Source organism: Pholis gunnellus, assembly GCF_910591455.1.
Source record: "Pholis gunnellus genome assembly, chromosome: 1".
NCBI classification, from domain to species: domain Eukaryota; kingdom Metazoa; phylum Chordata; class Actinopteri; order Perciformes; family Pholidae; genus Pholis; species Pholis gunnellus.
The window spans coordinates 10,502,052-10,522,616 of NC_136528.1; the positions used below are offsets into that span (position 1 = coordinate 10,502,052).

The following is a 20,565-nucleotide window of genomic DNA, read 5'->3' on the forward strand; positions in this document are numbered from 1 at the left end:
CCAATGGATTTTTATCTGGTTAAATTAAGGTTCAATGTGTGATGTGCTTTCACGTGTGATGCTATGGCCTGCCGTTTGCAGCTGAATAAGAGAACCGCATTCTAGTTGTTTCTTCTGTGTTCCATCGCAGTAATGTACTTGCTAATCATGGCCCTCTCAGAAACAAAACGACATGAAGTTTTTGAAATTCAAGTCAAATTCAGCGATGGTTGATCTCAATCTCAGCTGCAAATTTGTGCATTCGCATTAGCCCGAAGACCTACAACGTAGCTCTATCAGCTTGCCATTAGCCTTCTCCTAACGTGCTTGTATGCTAGTTGGCGGTGTTGGTGAAGGGTGGGATCAGAGAGGGGTGTTTTCTCATTCCTCAGACGCAGGGCTCGGGGCAGCTCTAAGTGATTCTGAGGAATTTGTTTACTTGTGGCGGAGCTACAAATAACTGCAGGGTTTATATAGGGCGAAAAACGACTTCCCCTCCAGGCAGCCATACAACATAAACAGAGCTACGAGGGGAAATACTGGAGCGTCTTATTAAAGCACAACCACTACACATGTTCCACACGGCCACATGGATCCCATTACTCACTGAGGAGCTTTTTTTCATCAGGCCCCAGTTCCTTCATCCCCGCTCTGGCAATTTGTCTGTGACTCCGACTTGAATTGATCCTAAAATCATGTTATTAATCATCTGTCTCGAACTGACGCTGTTTGAAACTGTGCAAGAGGAAAATCTCGCTCCGCGCGGTCCAGGCTGACCGTGTTTCAAGACAATGTTTGGCACGAGGCCAAAGTCTGTGTGCTTGACCCACAAACAAACTATCCACACCTAAAGCCGACGCAGAACTTGACCTCAAACCGCTGTTAGTAAATATGTGTGTATGATATGGAATATGTGGCCTTTTCCTATTTATTTGTATTTGTCTCACCACGCTTTCATCTCTTTCCCCTTCAGGCATTTGGGAACGCAAAGACAGCCCACAATAACAACTCCAGTCGCTTTGGCAAGTTCATTCAGGTGAACTACCAGGAGAGCGGAACTGTGAGAGGGTAAGGAACCAGAGACCAATGCTTTTCATTTTCCTAAAAAAAAAAAAATGTATGTTCGGAAGTTAACAATTTTATTGTGTGACCTGTTTTTTAGAGCATATGTGGAGAAATACCTACTGGAGAAGTCGAGGCTGGTGTATCAGGAGCACAATGAGCGGTGAGCACTTCAAGTCGAGCATAATCATAAAAATAAAAAGTTTGTTAAGCAGGGAGTGACACTTACAGTCGCGGCAACTTCACTCCTGAGCAATGCAATATTTTAATACTAAAGTAAATATGAGTTATGTTTAATGTTTAGTATGTCAAAACTAGTTTGTGTTGATCTTGGGAATTTTTGCACAAACCTGAATTTTGAATCAATTCTAGCAGCAAGTATGAAGTTTGAATTTTGGCAACAAAATAAAGGTTTGAGTGCATGTTAATCAGAAAGCCTGTTGTTTGAGTTTACCGAAGTGTGATTCATGAAGTGAGTTGAGCTGTAAGTGGAGCTGACACTAATGTGTTGGACCGGCTAGACAGTTTGGTGAGGGTTAACCTCACCATGGGGGGCTCACAGTGGGGCCCCGGCATTAGCCACCTCTTATTGAGATGGATTGCTGACTCCAGGACCATAATACCTTGTGTGTGTGTGTGTGTGTACGTGTGTGTACTCCAAGGGGACCCTGGTCGCACAGCTGCTGCACACTTTTGACCTTTAACCTTTACGCTGCAGCTAGGTGCTGTCAGAGGAAAAAGTGCACACAAACACACAAAAACAAACTGAGCTTTCATGATTATTTTTTCAGGTTTTTGTTTTAGCCGCGTTAGCTTCGTGTGGGCATCACTTTTTAAGTGACGTCAGAATGATCATCCTTCAATTCACCATGATTATTGACTTGGTTTGTCATTCATAAGTGATTTAAAATTGGGAATTTAGCTGCTGAACTTTTGAAACTAAATTCCAGAGGATTGAGGAGTGATGACCCCGACCCCTGCTGTGGGTAACGTCACAGAGGTCCAACTCATGAAATGCACCAACTTCAACTAAACAGAGTCTCACTCCAAACTAAATCAAACACTTGGCAGCCCGGATTAATGTCCTGTTAACTAACATTTTGGTATTTAGCATGGTGGCTAACCAGCCAATAAGCTAACATGAACTAGTCTTACTATGTAACCACCTTTGCAACATATCGGCTTGTTAACTGTGAGCTTATTCACATGCTGACGTTAGGAAACTAAAATCTGAATCTGAAGGCTAAAATGACCATTGTACAACCCATTTAATTTATCATTAGGTAACAACATCATTCATAGTTGTAAGAATCTAAGAATTACAAAGGTGTTTCTCCAATTGCACTTTGGTTTTGCATTATGTGTATATTTTAACTTATAGTGTTAATGTGTTTCTACTTTTGGAAAACATGAGCTAATTAACCATTTCATGAAGCAAATATTGATGAACATGATGTTCTCAGGCAAAAACACACATTTTGATTAGTGAACAATGAAGATTTTATTTGTAATCAGTTTAATTTTACAGTAACTAACCGTAAGTGGAAATGTTTTTGTTTTTGTTTTTAGAAACTACCACGTGTTTTACTACCTGCTGGCGGGAGCGAGTGAAGAAGAGAGGGAAGCCTTTCACCTCATGAAGCCTGAAGAATACCATTACCTCAGTCAGGTGGGTCCTCACAACACAATCAACTTTATTTTAAAAGAAATGAGATTAACAACTAATCTGTCCTGGTTTTGTCTTCCACTTGTTGTTAATTTGCGTTTTTTACGTCTTTATGAGTTTTGCGTCGTCTTATGCTTTTCTCATAGTGTTAATACATTGTCAGAGTTGTGTGTGTCTGTATTGGTGTCATCGACCAGTCGTTAGACCCCAGCAAACCCAGCACAGTTACCTCTGTGTCTCTGCAAACAGGATAAAAGAGAGAAATCAGGACACAAAGGGAACACATTGCTCTGTTGGTTGCTTTCAGCACCGACTACATAGTCCCTCTCACTCTGTCACACATACATATGAACAAAACATGTAGCTGTCTGTGTGTTTGAGTTTAGTAGATTGTGTATTCATTTCTGTTTTGTGGGTGTAACTGTAACACACGTGTGTTTGTTTTGCACACACTTTGGTCTCCATTTACATTTTGACACATGCACTCGCACATCGTCATCCGTACACCAGCACCGACAAACACAAACAAAGACAGAGACAAAGAAACAAACAGTATCCATCCCTTGTCTTCGTTGCTTGCGTTACACGCAGCGAAAACAGGTTTCACATAACCATAAAACAAAGCCATGATAAGCAAACAAACACACACACACACATTACATGTATGGAATGTGGATGTTGTGTGAAACTTGTTGCGTCTGTTCCCTCCGAGCTTTGACAGTCACACCATGACAACCAGGGACCTGCTCCCCTGCTAAATCCTTTACGCCTACGCAGAAGAGAGCAGGGAATTCCTTCCATTCCTCCCGGCCACTGACGCGCACATGCAAACACACAAACACACATGCATACATAAAAACACGCACACAGATTCTTGCACTCTGTTCTTATTCTACCCGTCCCTCGTGTCTCTCTTCCTCTTTCCCATTCTGTGTATTCTGAGGAGTTTACATAAAGAAAACAACACTCTCGTGCCGGTTGGACCTCTTGCATGGATTTCACAACCTCTCCTGTGCACACAATCAACACAACTTGTTTACAGTCGACGTAAACACAAGTTATGGCTGTGTGTCCCCACCAGTTATTCATTTTTCACACCTTGGCCCTTAATTGTAACTATTTCTGAATTTTGCTCTGTAAGACCACACCGTGTGCGTTTGCGTCTGTTAATCGGCCAATTAACCACAAATGTTCATTTAACTGGCCAATGTCCAAAGCAAGCCGTAGGGTTTTAGATTGATTTCCTCATATTGTGGCAACAATTAGATCTGATTAATTCAATGATTAATAAAAATATTTTGGAGAGACTTTCTTTAGATGCTTGAAATATGAAATCAATCAAGAATTTATTTATTTTTATTTTCCAAAGGTACATTGAGCATCTGTAATAAAAACTCTTGAAGACATTTAAGGACACCCTGGCTGAGTCTTGCTGGCTGCTAAAATGCTTTTCATTGAATAGATAGGACGCTAAAAAGACATGCCAGAAAGGCATCCATGTTTATCTGGTAATTAATTACGAATGTCGCTTTCAACAGCAGATTCTGAAATCCCAGATCGTGCTGGCTTTCCGAACAGACCTGGAAAAGAATTTCAAAACTGGAACATCATGCAATGCAATAGTTACTTTAACCTAAAATGGAGGTTGTACACTGTGGTAGATTTCATATCTCATGTAAGTTTAATGCGCAAGTTTACCCTTTTTAAGGTAGGAAATCAATCATACACTCATGGTATGCTCAAAAATACAGTCAGCTGTGATCTGAAGTTAAGCAAAGCCAATCATTCATTCTGAATCCTTAATGTCCATGCGTGTTACAAATCTGCCGCTTTCATTCCGCCTTCTCATCCTGCTTTAATGACTTGATGTGTTCAATCATGACATGTGCTTGTTTAGTGTCTGTGAACATGATTTGTGTGCATACATCTCTCTTCCTCGGTGTCCTTGTGCTTTGACTGTGTGTGTTTACTTGATATTTGTCTGTATTTAATGAATAGAGCTGTGAAGCTCAGCCGTTGCTTGCGTCTTAACAGCACGTCCCTCCATTGCTGTTAGTTGCATATACATCTGTGTTTAATTGTGCAGTATGTGACTTCATTTGAATGCTGCTGTCTAACCGTCACCTCGCCCTCCTGTAAACTCTGCCTTAACATTTCCAGATGACAAAGTCAACCAACCAACTGCACTGGGACAGTTACTGTGAGAGTGAAGGGGTCAGTATCTGTGTATGTGACGTCCGTGTGTCTGTAAGTGTTGGAGAAACCTCAACAAGTAGATTTTTTATTTGTCACCTGAGCACTTGCAGCTCGAGCCACACTTTCCCTGCACAAGTTGCACCCCCGTCCCCCCGTCCCGTCCCCCCCTCCTGCTCATTTTGTTGCTTTGTGGATATTTCCTGGTTTGGTTCGGTGTTTATTTCCGCATTGTTTGTTTGTGCTTTTCCTCTCTGAGTTCTGTTGGTATGTCTAGTCATATCCTGGCCACTGTAGATGCCTTTGTTGCTGTAACCTGTGTGACTTTTTTGATCATTGGCTGTGCAGTGTTTTCTAGTAGTGATAGTGAAATCCTCTGACAATGAAGTCCTAACTATGTTACACAAACAAATGTGGGTAAAATGGAGTTCAAAGTATTTCAAGTCTTTGACATTTATCAAGAATAGAAATATCAAATTAAGAATTTACACAGGGGCAAAATACATTTCAGTTTCACAAGTTGTGACTCTCGAATGACCTGAGACTAGACTCTGACTTGCCGTCCAAGCACTGGAGACTTGACTTGGACTTACCTTCCAAAGAAATGGTCTTGTCCTCTAAATACTTGACTCAGATTTGCCACCGAAAGACTTGAACTTTCCCTCTTAAGACTTGAGACTAGACTCACACTTGCCCTCTAAAGACCTGAGACTTGATTTGGACTTGCCCTCTAAAACAATGTACAAACCCCTTATGGAGCTGAAACTTGACTTGGACTTGTTCTCAGTACTTGGACTAACCCTCTTAAGACTTGGACTTGCTCTATAAAGACTTGACTTGGTCCATAAGGTCTCAAAGTACAGTACCTCTACTCTAAGTTCCCTGAATAGAACACAATATATTTTTGCAGCTATAAGACCTGTGTAAGTGTTTGAGTAATGGGCTGAGGTTTAGTCACAGACTGGCCCCATTGTTCCCCAGTTAGTGGCTGAGCTGCAGTGTATTTACTTGCTCATTCCTCTATGTTGCCACAGGTTATTTGCCCAAAGACACACCCTCACCTCTCAATCACTGGATCAGATTCAAATCACACTCGGCAGCAGAAATACTTTGATTGAATGATGTCAATGATCAGAAAAGTCTTTTGTGATTTGTGTTGTGATTTGTGTTGTTTTTTGTGGTGGTCGTTAATGTTTCTGTTTATTAACTCATGTATGTGTGCTCTTTTATTCTTGAGGTACATTTTATTAATCCATTAATTTCCCACTCCTGTCTCAGTAAGGTAATTGTATTTGTGAATATACATGATAGTGTGAGATGCTTAATGTAGTTTATTTAAGTTAAGTTTCTGAATATGAATTACTATAAATATGCTGTGACCAGTAGGATAAGCCCCGCATTCATGGTCCATATCATAAACAATATAAGAAGGAATTAATATATATTCCATTTAAGTTTATGAATTTTACCTTTTTTTTCCAAAATATCGATTCATTTGAATGAATATGGTGATTTCGTAATGTTTTGTTTCATTTACAAAACATTTACATCACCTGGGGGGTCAACAAACACCTTTTTACGACGTGGACAGATTGTTGAAGTTATAGCAACTTTTGTTTTTACATAGATGTGGATTGTCCTGCTCTAGAAATGTAACACCAGAGTCACTAACAGGTGAGTGTAAGTTTCTGCCGTGAAAGCAGAGAGACGAGGGCGGCAAGCCGGAGGCACGTTGGTGTAAGTGTGAGTCCCGTGTTTGGAGTGTTTGTCTTTCTGAGGCCTCGGTATGTGATAATTATGGCAGCCGTAGTGGAATGGGCCCATAAAGCAAAGAGCAGAGCTCACATTACGCTGGGTGTATATGCAGTGAACGACTGTGTAGTTGCATCAAAGCATGTGGTTCTGGTCTGGGAAAAGCTCTTCCTCTTGTCATAAACAACTAATCCAGATCCAGATTTATCCACGAGTTTACTCCTGCTCATGTGTGTCTGGTTGTTAAACAATATTCCAGCTGCAGTGTTTCATACAAACTATTTTAATTGTAGTCACTGTATTATTCAAGTCTTGTCAATGAGATCTGCACTTCACATGTATTACATGTGCCTTGTAAGAACTTGTGCATGTAAGCCCCTTCCTGAGAGGAACAAACTCCCGCTGTGTCTCCTCTCTGCTCGTTTAGCCCCGTCGTCCATCACTCGAACACAAAAACACCCGTAAACCGCTGCTCTTCTCAGCTCCTTTTCACCAGCTCGCCAATATTCTGTGGATTGGTTTGAAGGGATTTTCCACCACATGAGCAGAACGTGCACACGCGCGCTGCACACCAGACTGGAGGGTTTGACCCCCGAGCTTCTTAATAATAGCTTATTTTCGCATGAGTCATTCATTCCGTCTGCTTCAGGCCACTCTGCTGCTTTTTATTTGTGTCGGCTGCCAAGTACACTAAAACACTATTTGAGGCACCTTTTGTTGGACACTCTGTAAACATTAAAACATTTGGGCACTGTGTATGTCAACAGTCTTTAGTCAGTCCTTCATTAGCTCTTTTGGCTTTCAGGCGGCCGTGTCGTAACAGCTCCTGTAAACCTGATGACACCTGGTTGCTGCTTCTTTTTTTTTTTCTCTGCAGGACTGCTTCACAGTCGAAGGAGAAGACCTGAAGCATGACTTCGAGAGGCTTCAGCTGGCCATGGAGATGGTGGGCTTTCTTCCTTCCACGCGCAAAAAGTGAGTGACACACACACACACACACACACACACAAGACAGCAATTAGTGATCCACCTCATCTGCAAGGATTTTTTCATAAGTGACAGTATATGTTTTATTTTCTTACATTTAATTCTATCTTCTAATTTTAAGATCTTTATATATGTTTCATGTGCATATAGCGGGAATGGGCTACAACTACATTGTGCAACCCTTTGTTGCCAAAAGAGGATGAGTCCGTTTTTAAGTCCCTTAAAACGGTTTTATTGTACATAGAAGAACAAACACCTCAGCCTTGTTGGCCACCACATTCATCTTCACCACCCCCACCACCACCAGCACCATTATGGATTTTTAAGTTCCGTCATTATTTCAGTCAAATCTGCACTAATAAAAACAAAAGTTTCCACCTATTGAGAGTAGCTGCAGTTCCAGACTGTCCCACAGTAATTTAACCAGCGGGACATCTCCTGAACGTTTCCTGAACTGTTGTTTAGGATCTTCTGCCTGCTGTCGGCCATCCTTCACCTGGGCAACATCCGCTACAAGAAGAAAACCTACAGGGACGACTCGATCGACATCTGTAACCCCGAGATGCTGCCTGTCGTCTCCGAGCTGCTGGAGGTACGGTGAAAATAATGCTTCATATCCTCTAAATGTGTGTTTGTATAAAAAATAGATTGTGTCAAATGATACATGATATTCCTGCTCTGACTGTTTCTTTACTGTTTGTATTGCCAAACAAGAAAATATGACATAAATTAAGATGAAATAAAACAGTCACTCTGGTTTGAATATGAATGCCTGATGTGAAAGATTGAACAGAGTAAAATGCTTTTTTAGTTATCCATTTTGAATTCATATTAAATATTATTATATTTGTTGATTAATCAAGTTCAGTGACATGAAGTGCGACAAGACTTTTCCGCGAGCATTGACATGTACACTGGGAATCTATCTGTCATTCGAATGTGCTCTTTAACAGACCACTGTTACCTCTGTGGCGCTCGCACACATGCAAGACTGTCCTTTCAAAGTGACTGAGCTACCATTAAAATCCATAAAGTCACGTACTGTGTCATCTTTGTGTCATGTTACTCGCAAGCTAAAGTATTTAATAAATACACACGAGTCCCTAATGTTAACAATACAAGTGACCTCCTAGGAATGTGGTTTAACATGTTTTACATCATTACTGTTTGTGGATCATTTGGCAATTTAGTGACTTGATTATAGTGATATTAAACCTTCCATATTACAAGCCTGTGCAGAACTTTCATGTTTCACCTTTACTTGTGTTAACTTATGAGGAGACAGTTTTTTGTTGCTGCTGTAGATTTGTAAAAGCACTTCTTCGAGCTGTCAACCTGCACACGATTACTTAAATACTGTCGAAGATAAAAAGGCAACCTGAATGAAAAGTGTCGGATATCAAAACTCCACGATGATCCAGGATTCTGTGATCACAGCACACGCTGTTGCTAATACTTTGGATACAAGTGTACACACAAATACATTGAATTAAGTGATGAGTTCATCATCAGGTTAAACTCACTTCACTTTCTCTCTCTCTGTCTCGATCGACAGGTCAAAGAAGAGATGCTGTTTGAAGCTCTGACAACGCGGAAGACAATAACCGTCGGAGAGAAGCTGATCGTTCCTTACAAACTTTCCGAGGTGAGACTCTCCTTCCCGTGTTAAGCTTGGTGAAATTAGACACGCAGGATGCAGAAAAGCAGCAGCATTTAAATGTCCCAGACAGGGAGAGACTGTACAGGTGATAACAAAAACAAGTGTGCTACTTCCCTGCTCTTAAGTAGACGTAGACCAGGTAAAGTTAACCGTGGTCATACTTTACTTTCTGACATCCAATCCAATCCATAATGTGTGGTACATATTGTATACTGTAGTATTGAATTGGACCGAAAGATTCAGGAGTATAACTGAGCATTTTTTTAAATAGTTTAAATAAAGCATCATACTCTGCAAAGCGACTAAAGGCATTTTGCCAGCTCAATAACGGCGCCGCAGCCTCGTCTCTTCAGTCTGACCCGGCCGTGTTTACAGGACAGCGTGCACCAGGACCGGATCTCCTCCTGCCTGTGGCCACACATGAACACACATGTACACGCAGTCACTGCAGCACACACTTACAAACGCACATGCACAGAGTCCTTCAGTGTGTTTAGAGAGACGGGGAAGGCATTTCAAGTCCCTCTACGGGTTTTCTTTGAAAACAAACACGCGTCACGGTCTGCAGATGAGAGCCATCTGAGAGGGGAGAGGAGAACAACATGGATACACACCGTAACGCGCCAGTCAGTTTGAACGGAGATGTTTTTACACATGCACACAGATTTAGTTAACTTTTAAAGTTCTCATGATGCCTTATATGTTTCATATTCCAGTGATGCCAAATGTAAAATATTTCCCGCACACATGCAGTGAATACTGTTAAATCATTTTCTTATTTTAGAGTGTAAATCACTCACAATTGTTACCCAGATTTGACCACAAACTCTCCCAAAAGATGTCGCCGTGTTACACGTACAACCTCATAACGGCCTGTTGGATATTGAGGAGGCATTTCAAATGAACAAACAGTGATTGTTTTGGAAGCTCACTGGGTGGTCTCTGTGTAAATATTGCTCCAACAGTCACAACAATCTCATTGCCTGTTAACTGAAATCATACACTCCAAGAACCTCAAAGAAATCGGAGCGTCTGTGTAATGAGTTTTCTCTATTTGGTCCGAGTTATGAGGCCGTTTCTGTCTGAGCGCTTTTAGTCCAACTTCCTCCAAATAATGAAAAGCTCGCGGGTCATTAGACCGCAGAACGTATGAGGTTCAAAAAAATATCTGCCCCGACTCGTGGAAGGCATATTTGGTTTTGGGGTTAGCTAAAAATATCCCTGTTAATTATTTAGAAAGAAAGGGATTTCAACTTTGAGTAACCACTTCATGGTTTGTTTGGTTTCTGAACACTACGGCTCACCTTTGCTGCAGCCAGGTCAAATCTTTCCAGCGGATATGGGAATTAGAAAATTTTTCCCAATAATTTGACACGGAAGCTTCTGTCATGTAATCTCCCTGCTTATAAAAATGAACACACTATTATTTTTATATCTTCTTCTTTATCTGCTATATATTTAATGTTTGTCATCTTAATATCATGCTGCTCTTCCCAGCAGGAGAGCTGTGAGTATATACAGTCTATGTTTAGCCTATTAAAGATAATATTTCCATTAGGGCATGACTGAAAGTTTAACATTCTGCAGCCTCGTCCAACGGTGCTTGACAGATCACACTGTCTGTGCCACACTCGATGGGTTTGGCGAGTCAACCTGATGTGGTAAGGACATTAGTTACGGCACAGGGACGTCCGGCTGTGATGCAGCGCCGTCTGGCAGCTTGTCTGGGCCAAAGTTCCAGTAAAGAATATGAACGCTGGAGAAGTCTTCGGGTAGTAGAGTTGTCTGGTTTCTCCTGTTTATCACATTTTTCACCTTTTTTAGGGCCCATTATACATTTTCCAGTAAGAGCTCTGAGTGCAGTGGCGGCTGACAGTTCAGTGAGAATGTGATTTACACTCAAACTATAAACGTTTGGTTATAAAGGAGAAATACAACCGTCTGCACATCTTGACTTCTTTTTAAATAACTGAGCCAGTGTTGTCTGAGACATGTTGACATTAATATGAAACCATTATACTTTCAATATTTAAATGGCTCCAGTCACTGTTATTATTTTCTGTATCCTGGGCCTGTACAAAAGTGCAGTGTAACAAGGCCGAGCTCTAATGTGTACTACAGATGTGTGGAGCATTGAGAGTGAGCAGGTGACTCGGGAATGATGTCAAACCTCTGGTCATGAACTTTACTTGGACATTTAGGGGAATAACGCTCATTTGCTTTCTTGCTGACAAGTTAGATAACAAGATCGGTACAACTGTCATGTGTGTATGGTAAATTTGAAGCGAGAGCTAGCAGCCGGTTAGCGTAGCTTTGGATAAAGATCAGAAGCAGGCAGGAACAGAAAGCTTGTCTCTCTGCAAAAGTAACGCAATCCACCCTCCAACAGCAATAAAGCTAGCTGTACTAATTAACATGTTGTATTTGTTTTATCCATGCAAAAAAACAACATCACAACAATTTATGGTTGCACTATTTCTTGACGGACAGATATAACTCCCCATAAAACAGCTTTTTTTACTCTTCAGTATTTGTACGTATTAGACAAACAAGATTAAACATAATAATCAGTGAGCTTTAGAGGGGCTGCTTTTGTTACCTTTGGGCTGGACCAGACTAGGGGTTTCCCCAGTTTCCTGTTCATGAGTTTAGAGTACATGAGTACGTTTTCTGTTTCACAACTGAAAAAAAGACAACAGTCTTTATCAGTGGAGCAGCAGGGACACTTACTTCTCTGGTTTCTGGCTCTTCTGGATTGAGTAGTTCATGCCCACAAGTATTGATTATATATTTTGAATACATCGAAATAACATATTTTAATTCTTGATTTAGCTGGTGTTCCCCTTTTTAATCAAACGTTGTCAGCTGAGATGTTACGATTGGGAGTGACATTAAAGGTATGCTGCATGTGTTTTTATGTGCAGGCTGGTACGGTGCGAGACTCCATGGCGAAGTCCCTGTACAGTGCTCTGTTTGACTGGATCGTCTTCAGGATCAACCACGCTCTGCTCAACATCAAGGACCTGGAGGAGACCACCAAGGTGGGACGACGCAAACACACCGACTTTTACATTCACCGCCTGAATAAGAAAATCTGAAAATCTCAGAATAATAACTCACTTAGATTGATTTAAGTACTGCATATTTACACATTTTTTTTATACTTTTCATTTGTCCGTCTGCCTCAGATCTTGTCCATCGGAGTGCTCGACATTTTTGGGTTTGAGGATTACGAGAACAACAGCTTCGAGCAGTTCTGCATCAACTTCGCCAACGAGCGTCTCCAGCACTACTTCAACCAGCACATCTTCAAGCTTGAACAAGTAAGACTTCTCTTAAATGTCCTTCCGTCTCAGGGCCGATAAATCCTCGGAGCTGGATTCCGGTTTAAGGCTCTGACTGGGAGCTGAACCGCTGAGCTACTATTGATTTAAGATATTGTAGATCATTTCCAAGGAAACCCCTCATGCTTATCACGCCACGCGGTGCACCTACATTACAATGACACTGAAACAATGCAGGAATTCTTCATCAGATTATGCAACAGGGCTGCTGACAGTCGACTCAACTCTCCCTCCCTGTTAACACCCCGGCTGAGGATGTATGTTCTTCTTAAGTAAGCTGATTCTCTTCAAAAGGCTTTTTCAAAGTCATGATCTGTAAGATTTGCGTACAAGTTAAACATTGTGTTTACCTTGAGACTGACTGAATCAGCGGACCTGCCCTGACATGTTGGATGTTCATGAAGGACTGTGTCCTCAAGTCTTTCCGGTTTCGAACAAAGGCAGTTGTTCACAAATCCTGTCTTGCCCTCGTGTCATAAATGTGTAAAGATGTGGACTGTAGAAGTATGTCATGACAAGAGACTTCAAAGAGACTTCTTTGTTTTTGGAGGTTAAGATAAGTGAAATGCAGAACTATTGGGCTCTACATTAAGGACTTGTCAGATTTGCCTTGTTAGATGTGGTTTTTGCCAGTAATGGCTCGAGGATTAAAGTTTCAAAGCTTCCTAATGCAAACGAGTTGTCAAGCTTGCATGTTTTAATGCAACCTCTGCAGGGAAAAGACGTGCACATAACATCATCTATGCACACTTTATCCACATATGTTGTTTATATAGTAAAAACAATATATAAATGTACACGTGTTGAAGCACCCAGTCACCCAGGAAGTACTTTGTTTGCCCCCAAACATTTATTTTAACTAACTTTTCTTTCTTGTGAAGCATTTCTTCCACCCTTCCTTGTAGAATGCTTCGTTCAGACAGAATATCATGGGGCCAGTAAAGACCTTAAACTTTAATCTTTAGTATCTTCAAGTAGTTCGTGGTTGATTTGAAGTTGTGTTTATGATCTCAATCTTTTATTATCATAGCTCTTTTCTCAGGTTGCCCTCTCTTAGTCGACTAATCGGGTGTTTTAAGTCACTTTAGTAAATTCGTTGTTTTTTATTTCCAATAAACTGATGAGCACACCTCTGGTAAACACAAGAGTAAAAAATGTGCTTTTTAAAAATTCTTTGCAGAGAAACTCAGTTTTTACAGATCTGTTGATTAAATGAAGATCAATTAGTCAACAAAATCTGATCAGTGTTAGTTGACTAAGAATGTCTTTGGGCGAGGACAGTCCTCTTCTTTTCACCGACTCTGAGACTTCAGCGGCCAGTATTTGTTGTTGATATTTATTAGAATCCCACAGTACTTCCTGTGCTACTGGTCGCTGCACTAACACAAGTCAACATAGAACCAGCTTTGAGCAAAACAGTTGGCCACAGTGTTCTTTTCTTTAAATGCTGCTTTTTTATCTTCTTTTCTTGTGTTAAAGGTGCAGACAATGATTCTAATCCAATACAGTATCACATTCAACAAATATCTCTGTTGGCTGTAAAAATTAAAATCCTTAGCCACACATCACTATTCACTACATCACTATTATAGCCAATCAGCATGTGTGCCCCGTGCACAGGGCAGAATAAAGGCCATGCATGTATCAAGAGAAAGGCAGTGGCAGCCATATGAGCAGTACATCTGGAGGCGGTGTTGGTTTAGTTGTTGAGAATAGTGATGAGATGCAGTTATGTGTTTTTCCTTTCGATGCATGACCAGTATCCTGGCAGACCTATTGGATTTCCTTGGTCCTCCAGATTTTGTCTTAAGCCGTCAGTTCCCCATTACTAACATTTATTAAAGAGCCTTGGACACATGGCCTTTAAAAAAATGCACTCAAGCCAAGAAGAGGAAGTTGACGGTGACGTTGTAGTTTAGGATCGTGTCCCAGAGAATATCTTAGATCTTGCACAGATTTTTTTTTTGGCGCTCCGGAGGACAGAATTACTGGAAAATAAAAAATCTTGTTTTGTAATGAATGCCGAATAGGACAGAATGGACCTAGGAACAATCGATAGTGTCATAGAGTGGTTCCTTGCAGTGTTTTTATTTTTCACCTGGAAAATGAACAAAACACCAGAAGTGACCGTTCTTTACTTCTTCTTCTGGGTTAGTGCAACCTTACTGTACTTTGAGTATGTCTGCTTGTACATATTGTATCTCGTAGGCTCCCATACACTGTCTGTGTGTGCACTTTGAGCTGATGTATTTCCAGTTTATGTCCACCCGCTTCCTAATTTTTCAATATATTGACCCTCACGAACACCCAGTGACATGCAACTCTGCATGTGAACAGTAAATGTGTTCTGCTATTGATTTATAATCTTTTCCACGGGTCAAACTGCCACAACATTCACGTTTTCTATCAGACATCCTGGATTTTATGAGGCCCGTTGGAGAATAAAATCAACATTTTTGCTACAATCTCTTGAATCTGTTAACAAAATGAACATGGTTTGGTGGATTGATATAACATTTAACACTAAAGACTTGATCAGAGGAAACTGGAGAGCTTATGAATTCCTAATGGCCTACAGACGTGACTGTAAAGCATCAGTTGTGTGTGGAAAAACCGATGTGCAGCCCGAAAGCCTCTGAAAATGATTCAACCAGGATAAGTGGACCAAGAGCTGTCATGCTTCATATTTCCGCTGAAGCCAGCTTCACACCCTCGTCTACAGTTACATACGTATATTTCCATTCATCTGTCGACCAGTAAGTCACTCTGTTGGCAGCAGTCAGGGGCTGAATGGTTTGCTTAAGGGCACAGTGATGGTCACATTAAGGGGGAATAGTACTTATTTTCTTATTTTGGTCCATTTTCCAACCTCTTCAAACAACCTCTTCGCCAGTAATCACATTGTTGAAAGACATTAAATGGAAGAAGAGATTGTTGGTATGATAATATTTATCCTATAATTCTGCAGTATAATCACGAGATTTACAGTTGGTTACTACAGACAGAGGCATGGAATGACTTATCAATAATAATGTGATTATAGGGATGACTTGATAACACACTATTAGCACCAACTGTGAACCAAATAGGAAGACAATCTGCAGAGCGGTAGTGCAGATGCTGACTCTGCTCGTTTTGGAGACATGCTATTGTTGAGTCAAAATAAGAGTGAATCACAGCGGTTGTTAGATGATTTAAAGGCATGTCGAGGGGGCGGATACAGTATCCTGTGTAATATAATGCAATCCAAAACAACACCCCCACAAACCACAGCTTAGTGATTACCGAAGACTTGAGTCAGCTCCCATCTGACACACAAATTGAATGTTATAAGGCTCACAAACGTTTATTCCAGAGCTGTTGTATTGGATTATACTGCACAGGTGTTGCTTTTATAGTTTCCAGAGTGTGTGTGTGTGTGTCTCGAGTGTTATTAAAAGACACACAAGTAAAAACCTGCCATTAGTAAGTTACTCAGGTTGATATTGTGACGGGATGAAAAGACGGACCTGTTCTTCAGCTTTGACTTTGTTGTTATCCAGGAGGACATTTGGTTTGCAGTCAGACATTAAACTAAATGTCAACAGACGACACTGATGATTCGCTTACCTTTTGTTTTTACCTTATTTTATTCCCTTTTTTAACCTGTTTCTCTAAAAAGGCATTTAAGACAGCAGCATATTAAACAGTGACTAAAACTTAAGTAAAGTATCTGTTTTCTCAATAAAAGTAAAAAAAAAGAACCATGCTTAGGATTACACTAACAAATAAACATAAGAGCCTTTTAATGTTGTAGTTTATCAATGTAGAGCCAATTCTAGATACTTTGTGTATTACTGAGTATATTAGTAGCAAAGTAATGCATCGTATTATATAAACGAATCAATTATGTACAAAGTAACCGTGTGAAAGTATCAAATAAATGTAGTGGAGTAAAAAGCAGAATATTTACCTTTGAAATGTTGAAAGTAGCATAAAATGGAAATACTCTCATAAAGTACATGTACCTCAAATTTGTTCTAAAGTACAGAACAAGTCGGTGTTGAAGGATATCTTAATTTAAAAACAGTTGAGTATATCTTTTATTGATCTAAGTCTAATGGAATCTGTTGGATTGTTTGTATTTATTGTTTATCTCAGCAACACAAACTACAAATTACTGCTAAAGATAAAGAATGTTTCTCTCAAACGGTCGGAATCTTAATGAAATGTCAAACATTTTTCTACATAAGTGGGCAGCTGCTGAAGTCATACAGACAGTTTCTCCTCTCTTCTACTCAATTATTTGGTTTTATTTACCAAATACTGAAGAAGAGGATCATCTTCTCTTATTCTTTTCTGTCAGCTTTATTGTCTTCAGTTGTGGAGTAAACAACAGTGATTAACAGCCTTCGGACTTTATGGTAGCAAGAGAAGAGATGAGAGAAAAAGGGGATTCCAGTGATTTTTATTAAACCTCCCCTGGATCAAGGTCTTTATTGGTTAAATCTCGTTCCCAGGAACACAGGAAAATAACATGCATGGGGAAGCATAAACGATAAATGCTCTGAATGCTTCTTTCATTATTAAACCAGCGAGATGCCAGGGAAGATCTGAAGAGTGTTTTATTGGACGGGGAGATGACATGAAAGCAGGCATACAAACAACATTGTTGCTTTGATTGAAAAATGTAAAACAGCCAAACATACATCCGGTTTGCACGTTCATGGTAAATATTATTTGATGCCACATATTCAAGCCGAAACTGAATGTTTTCCAACATTAAAGCACAAAAACAGTAGTTTTTTTAAATGTCATAGATGTGATAAAATACGGCACTAAATATTGTTTTTCTCTGCAGCAGGAGCTGCTGACATGTTCGCAACATGACAAATGCAACCAAAGCAAAAGAATAATCAAATTACAATGCTCGGAAGCAAAGTATTATTACTGCCACTGAGGTCTCTGTTTGTATTCTGTGTGTCCCTGCAGGAGGAATACAGGGTAGAGGGCATCAGCTGGCACAACATCGACTACATCGACAATACAGGCTGCATCAACCTGATCAGCAAGAAGCCCACAGCTCTGTTCCACCTCCTGGATGAAGAGTGCAAGTGAGTCTCTCAGCCCGTCTGGCTTCCTGTTTGACTGGTTTGTTTCTGTGAAAACTCGTTTCATTTTCCTGGAAGGTAAACCGTTGAGTGCTTCCCAACAGGTTGAAGCAAAGTTGGCGGGCAGCCTGATGGTTGACTGGTGAAAACGCAACATCCTAAAAGTGCCATGTTCCCGGTTTCATTATAGGGAGCGGAGTGCTTTTACCAATGCCCATACTACCAAACTATTAAGAATGCCAGAAAAAGAGTTGGATACGAAATACCAGAATGTCCGAATGCATCCGGTCACATTTTGCAGTATGCAAGCCCCCACAGTTTTATGTCTATTCTGACCCACAATCCTCTGCGCAGCGCATATGTGAGCAAGAGGGTCAATGTTCAAGACGCAATGTTACGACGAAGCAGTATGTCCTAATTTAACTCGTACTGCATGCGACAGTAAGTACTTTGTAAGGGCAGCTACAGTGTGTACTAAAAGTAAAAAGAAACCGTATGTGATTTGAAACGCAGTAACAGACTCCTGTCCGTCTTCATACTCCCAGCTTTTAGATAACGGCAAAAAACACAAACAAATTGGCATCCTTGAGCCGTAGAACATACATGTTTGCACAGCACTGTAGAGTGCTGCGGCTGCATATAAGTCTTCTGACCTGCAGAGCTCTTTAGCCTCTTTCAGCTCCTTTATCGTACATTTTCATTATTACATTTGTATCATGTCTTATACTATTGCCCTGTGCCCTGTGTTCATTGACATGCACCAATCATCAAATTGCTTGTACAGGAAAACATACTTGGCAATAAATCATTTCTGATTCTGAATGTTTTGGTTTTATGGCACCACATGGCAGACAGACTATGTGACTAGCTGGTAAAGAAAGATGAATATTTATTTATCTAAAGACCAAGTTAGAGATGAACAGAGATAAAGTGAGGCCTGATTGAAATGCTCCATGTCCGCCGGAAATATGAGTTGACAGTTTTTCTTTATTATCCTCTTTGCCAGTATGCCAGGCATGTGTCTGCCAGCTTGTTCCTCAGTTTTTCTGCCCCCTAGTGGCCACAATATCAAGGCTTCAGATGTCGACATCATAAGCTGAACCAGATACAACTGTGATTCCTGGAGTTTAGAGGGAGTGATGCACACATGCTACCTAGAGGAGCTGATTCAGAGCTTTACATTCATCCCAGCGACTTTCTACAAGCTTTATGCAAGCTGCAAATGAAACATTGTTTGTTTGTTTTTATCACCCCTTTGTCAACAAACTCACAATAACAAAAAAGGCGAGGGACAAATCAGCTCGACCTACTGCTCACTCTAGAGATGCAACTAATGACAAGATTAAGTGTGTAGGGTAACGATTCTGCACATAATTGGAATATTGTCACATTTCAAACAATAGGTACATTTTAATGTGTTAAGTGCTCATGTGTTTCTGCTGATATAACCAAATTACCACAGGGAAAGATAAAGTAGCCTAGAATGTAAACCCTCTAAACTGCAGAGTAAATTTGATCCCTTCAGGTTCATGACTGTAATGGGACTATTTTTTACGAACAGTATTTCCTCCTTTTATTTCTCCCTCTTCTCCATTTTGGACACTGAATCAAATTCCTCCCACTTTGAAAAGCTGGAGAGCACTGAGTCCTTGGCTGTGTAGTCTTCATAGTTCAGGTTTCACCCTGTTCCAAAAGCCCCCGGTGTCTCATTCTTCCCCTCTCCTCTTCCTGTAAGCAGCTGATTTTCTGCAGAATCGCCGGCTCTTGATATTAAAGGACTGGAGGGAAATCTGAGCCGAGATCAGTTTAAAGTGATAATCCCCAACCTGTGGCGTCAGAGGATGAAATGTCAAAACTGGTTACAAATCAGATAACTTGCCACGTTTCCAGCGGTCCACATTAAGTGTTGTTGTTGTGACTGTGTGGAAAAAGTAATGTCTTTAATTCATGATGCTTAAAACGAATGTAAAAACCCAAATCAAACTCCTCCTGTCCTTTTTTTGTTTCAGTTTCCCTCAAGCCACCAACCAGACTTTGTTGGATAAATTCAAGCGGCAGCATGAGGGGAACAGCTACATCGAGTTCCCTGCTGTCATGGAGCCCGCCTTCATCATCCGACACTATGCCGGCAAGGTCAAGTACGGAGTCAAGGTCAGTGTGATCCCCCTCTTCCTCACCGAGTCACTGATTAGACGGAAAGGAAAGGGAAAGAGCAGCTTTGTTTTTTAGGTTTTTTGTTTTCACACATTCACACACATCATCATCATCACAACCTTATTAAAACTACAGTAATAATCCTCCTTCTTCTGCTTCTTCTTCTTCTTCTTCTTCGTTGTTCACACCATACTAGTATTATTGATATGATAATAGTCATGGTTCTCCGTTAAAGCCAGGTTTCATGCCATTCTGCTTGTTTTCAGTTATATAAAGGGCTTCTGTGGACAGATGCAAGTTACCCATCAGTATTAAACAAGATTTTTACTCTTTTAAAAAACAAATACAAATGTATTTAAATCAGATTATATGACAATATATATATGATTATATTTTCATGATTTATACAGATGGTTGTGTACGTAAATGTAGCTGTATTGTTGTGATTATTAGCTGTTGTTTGTGCATGTTTGGCACACTCTTTGTCTTTATTTTGTTCATATTACATGAAGTAATTTGAACCTTTTATTGATATTACTGACTGTGTTGTCATTGATTTGATATTGTTACATTAAGAACAGCTGCTTTTAAGACCTTCTTTCGTGATTGCACTGTTTTATTTGGACATCTTTTAATGTGCGGACCCCGGGACGTTTAGCAACTGCTGTGGCACAAACT

General features: G+C 40.4%; 1 protein-coding gene across 8 annotated transcripts in view; it reads left to right on the forward strand.

Moving 5' to 3' along the window:
- myo9aa (myosin IXAa) overlaps positions 1-20,565 on the forward strand; it is a 105,019-nt gene that overhangs the window by 54,773 nt on the left and 29,681 nt on the right. For 6 of the 8 annotated variants that reach the window (XM_079157949.1, XM_079157951.1, XM_079157950.1 and 3 more), the window contains exons 3-13: positions 953-1,047; positions 1,142-1,204; positions 2,611-2,710; positions 4,868-4,921; positions 7,530-7,627; positions 8,105-8,231; positions 9,195-9,284; positions 12,224-12,340; positions 12,488-12,622; positions 17,615-17,736; positions 19,743-19,884. In XM_079157949.1, coding sequence (XP_079014075.1) covers positions 953-1,047; positions 1,142-1,204; positions 2,611-2,710; positions 4,868-4,921; positions 7,530-7,627; positions 8,105-8,231; positions 9,195-9,284; positions 12,224-12,340; positions 12,488-12,622; positions 17,615-17,736; positions 19,743-19,884 — 1,143 coding nt within the window. The remainder of the gene's footprint in view (positions 1-952; positions 1,048-1,141; positions 1,205-2,610; positions 2,711-4,867; positions 4,922-7,529; positions 7,628-8,104; positions 8,232-9,194; positions 9,285-12,223; positions 12,341-12,487; positions 12,623-17,614; positions 17,737-19,742; positions 19,885-20,565) is intronic. The other 2 variants (XM_079157953.1, XM_079157954.1) reach the window with 1 other exon arrangement.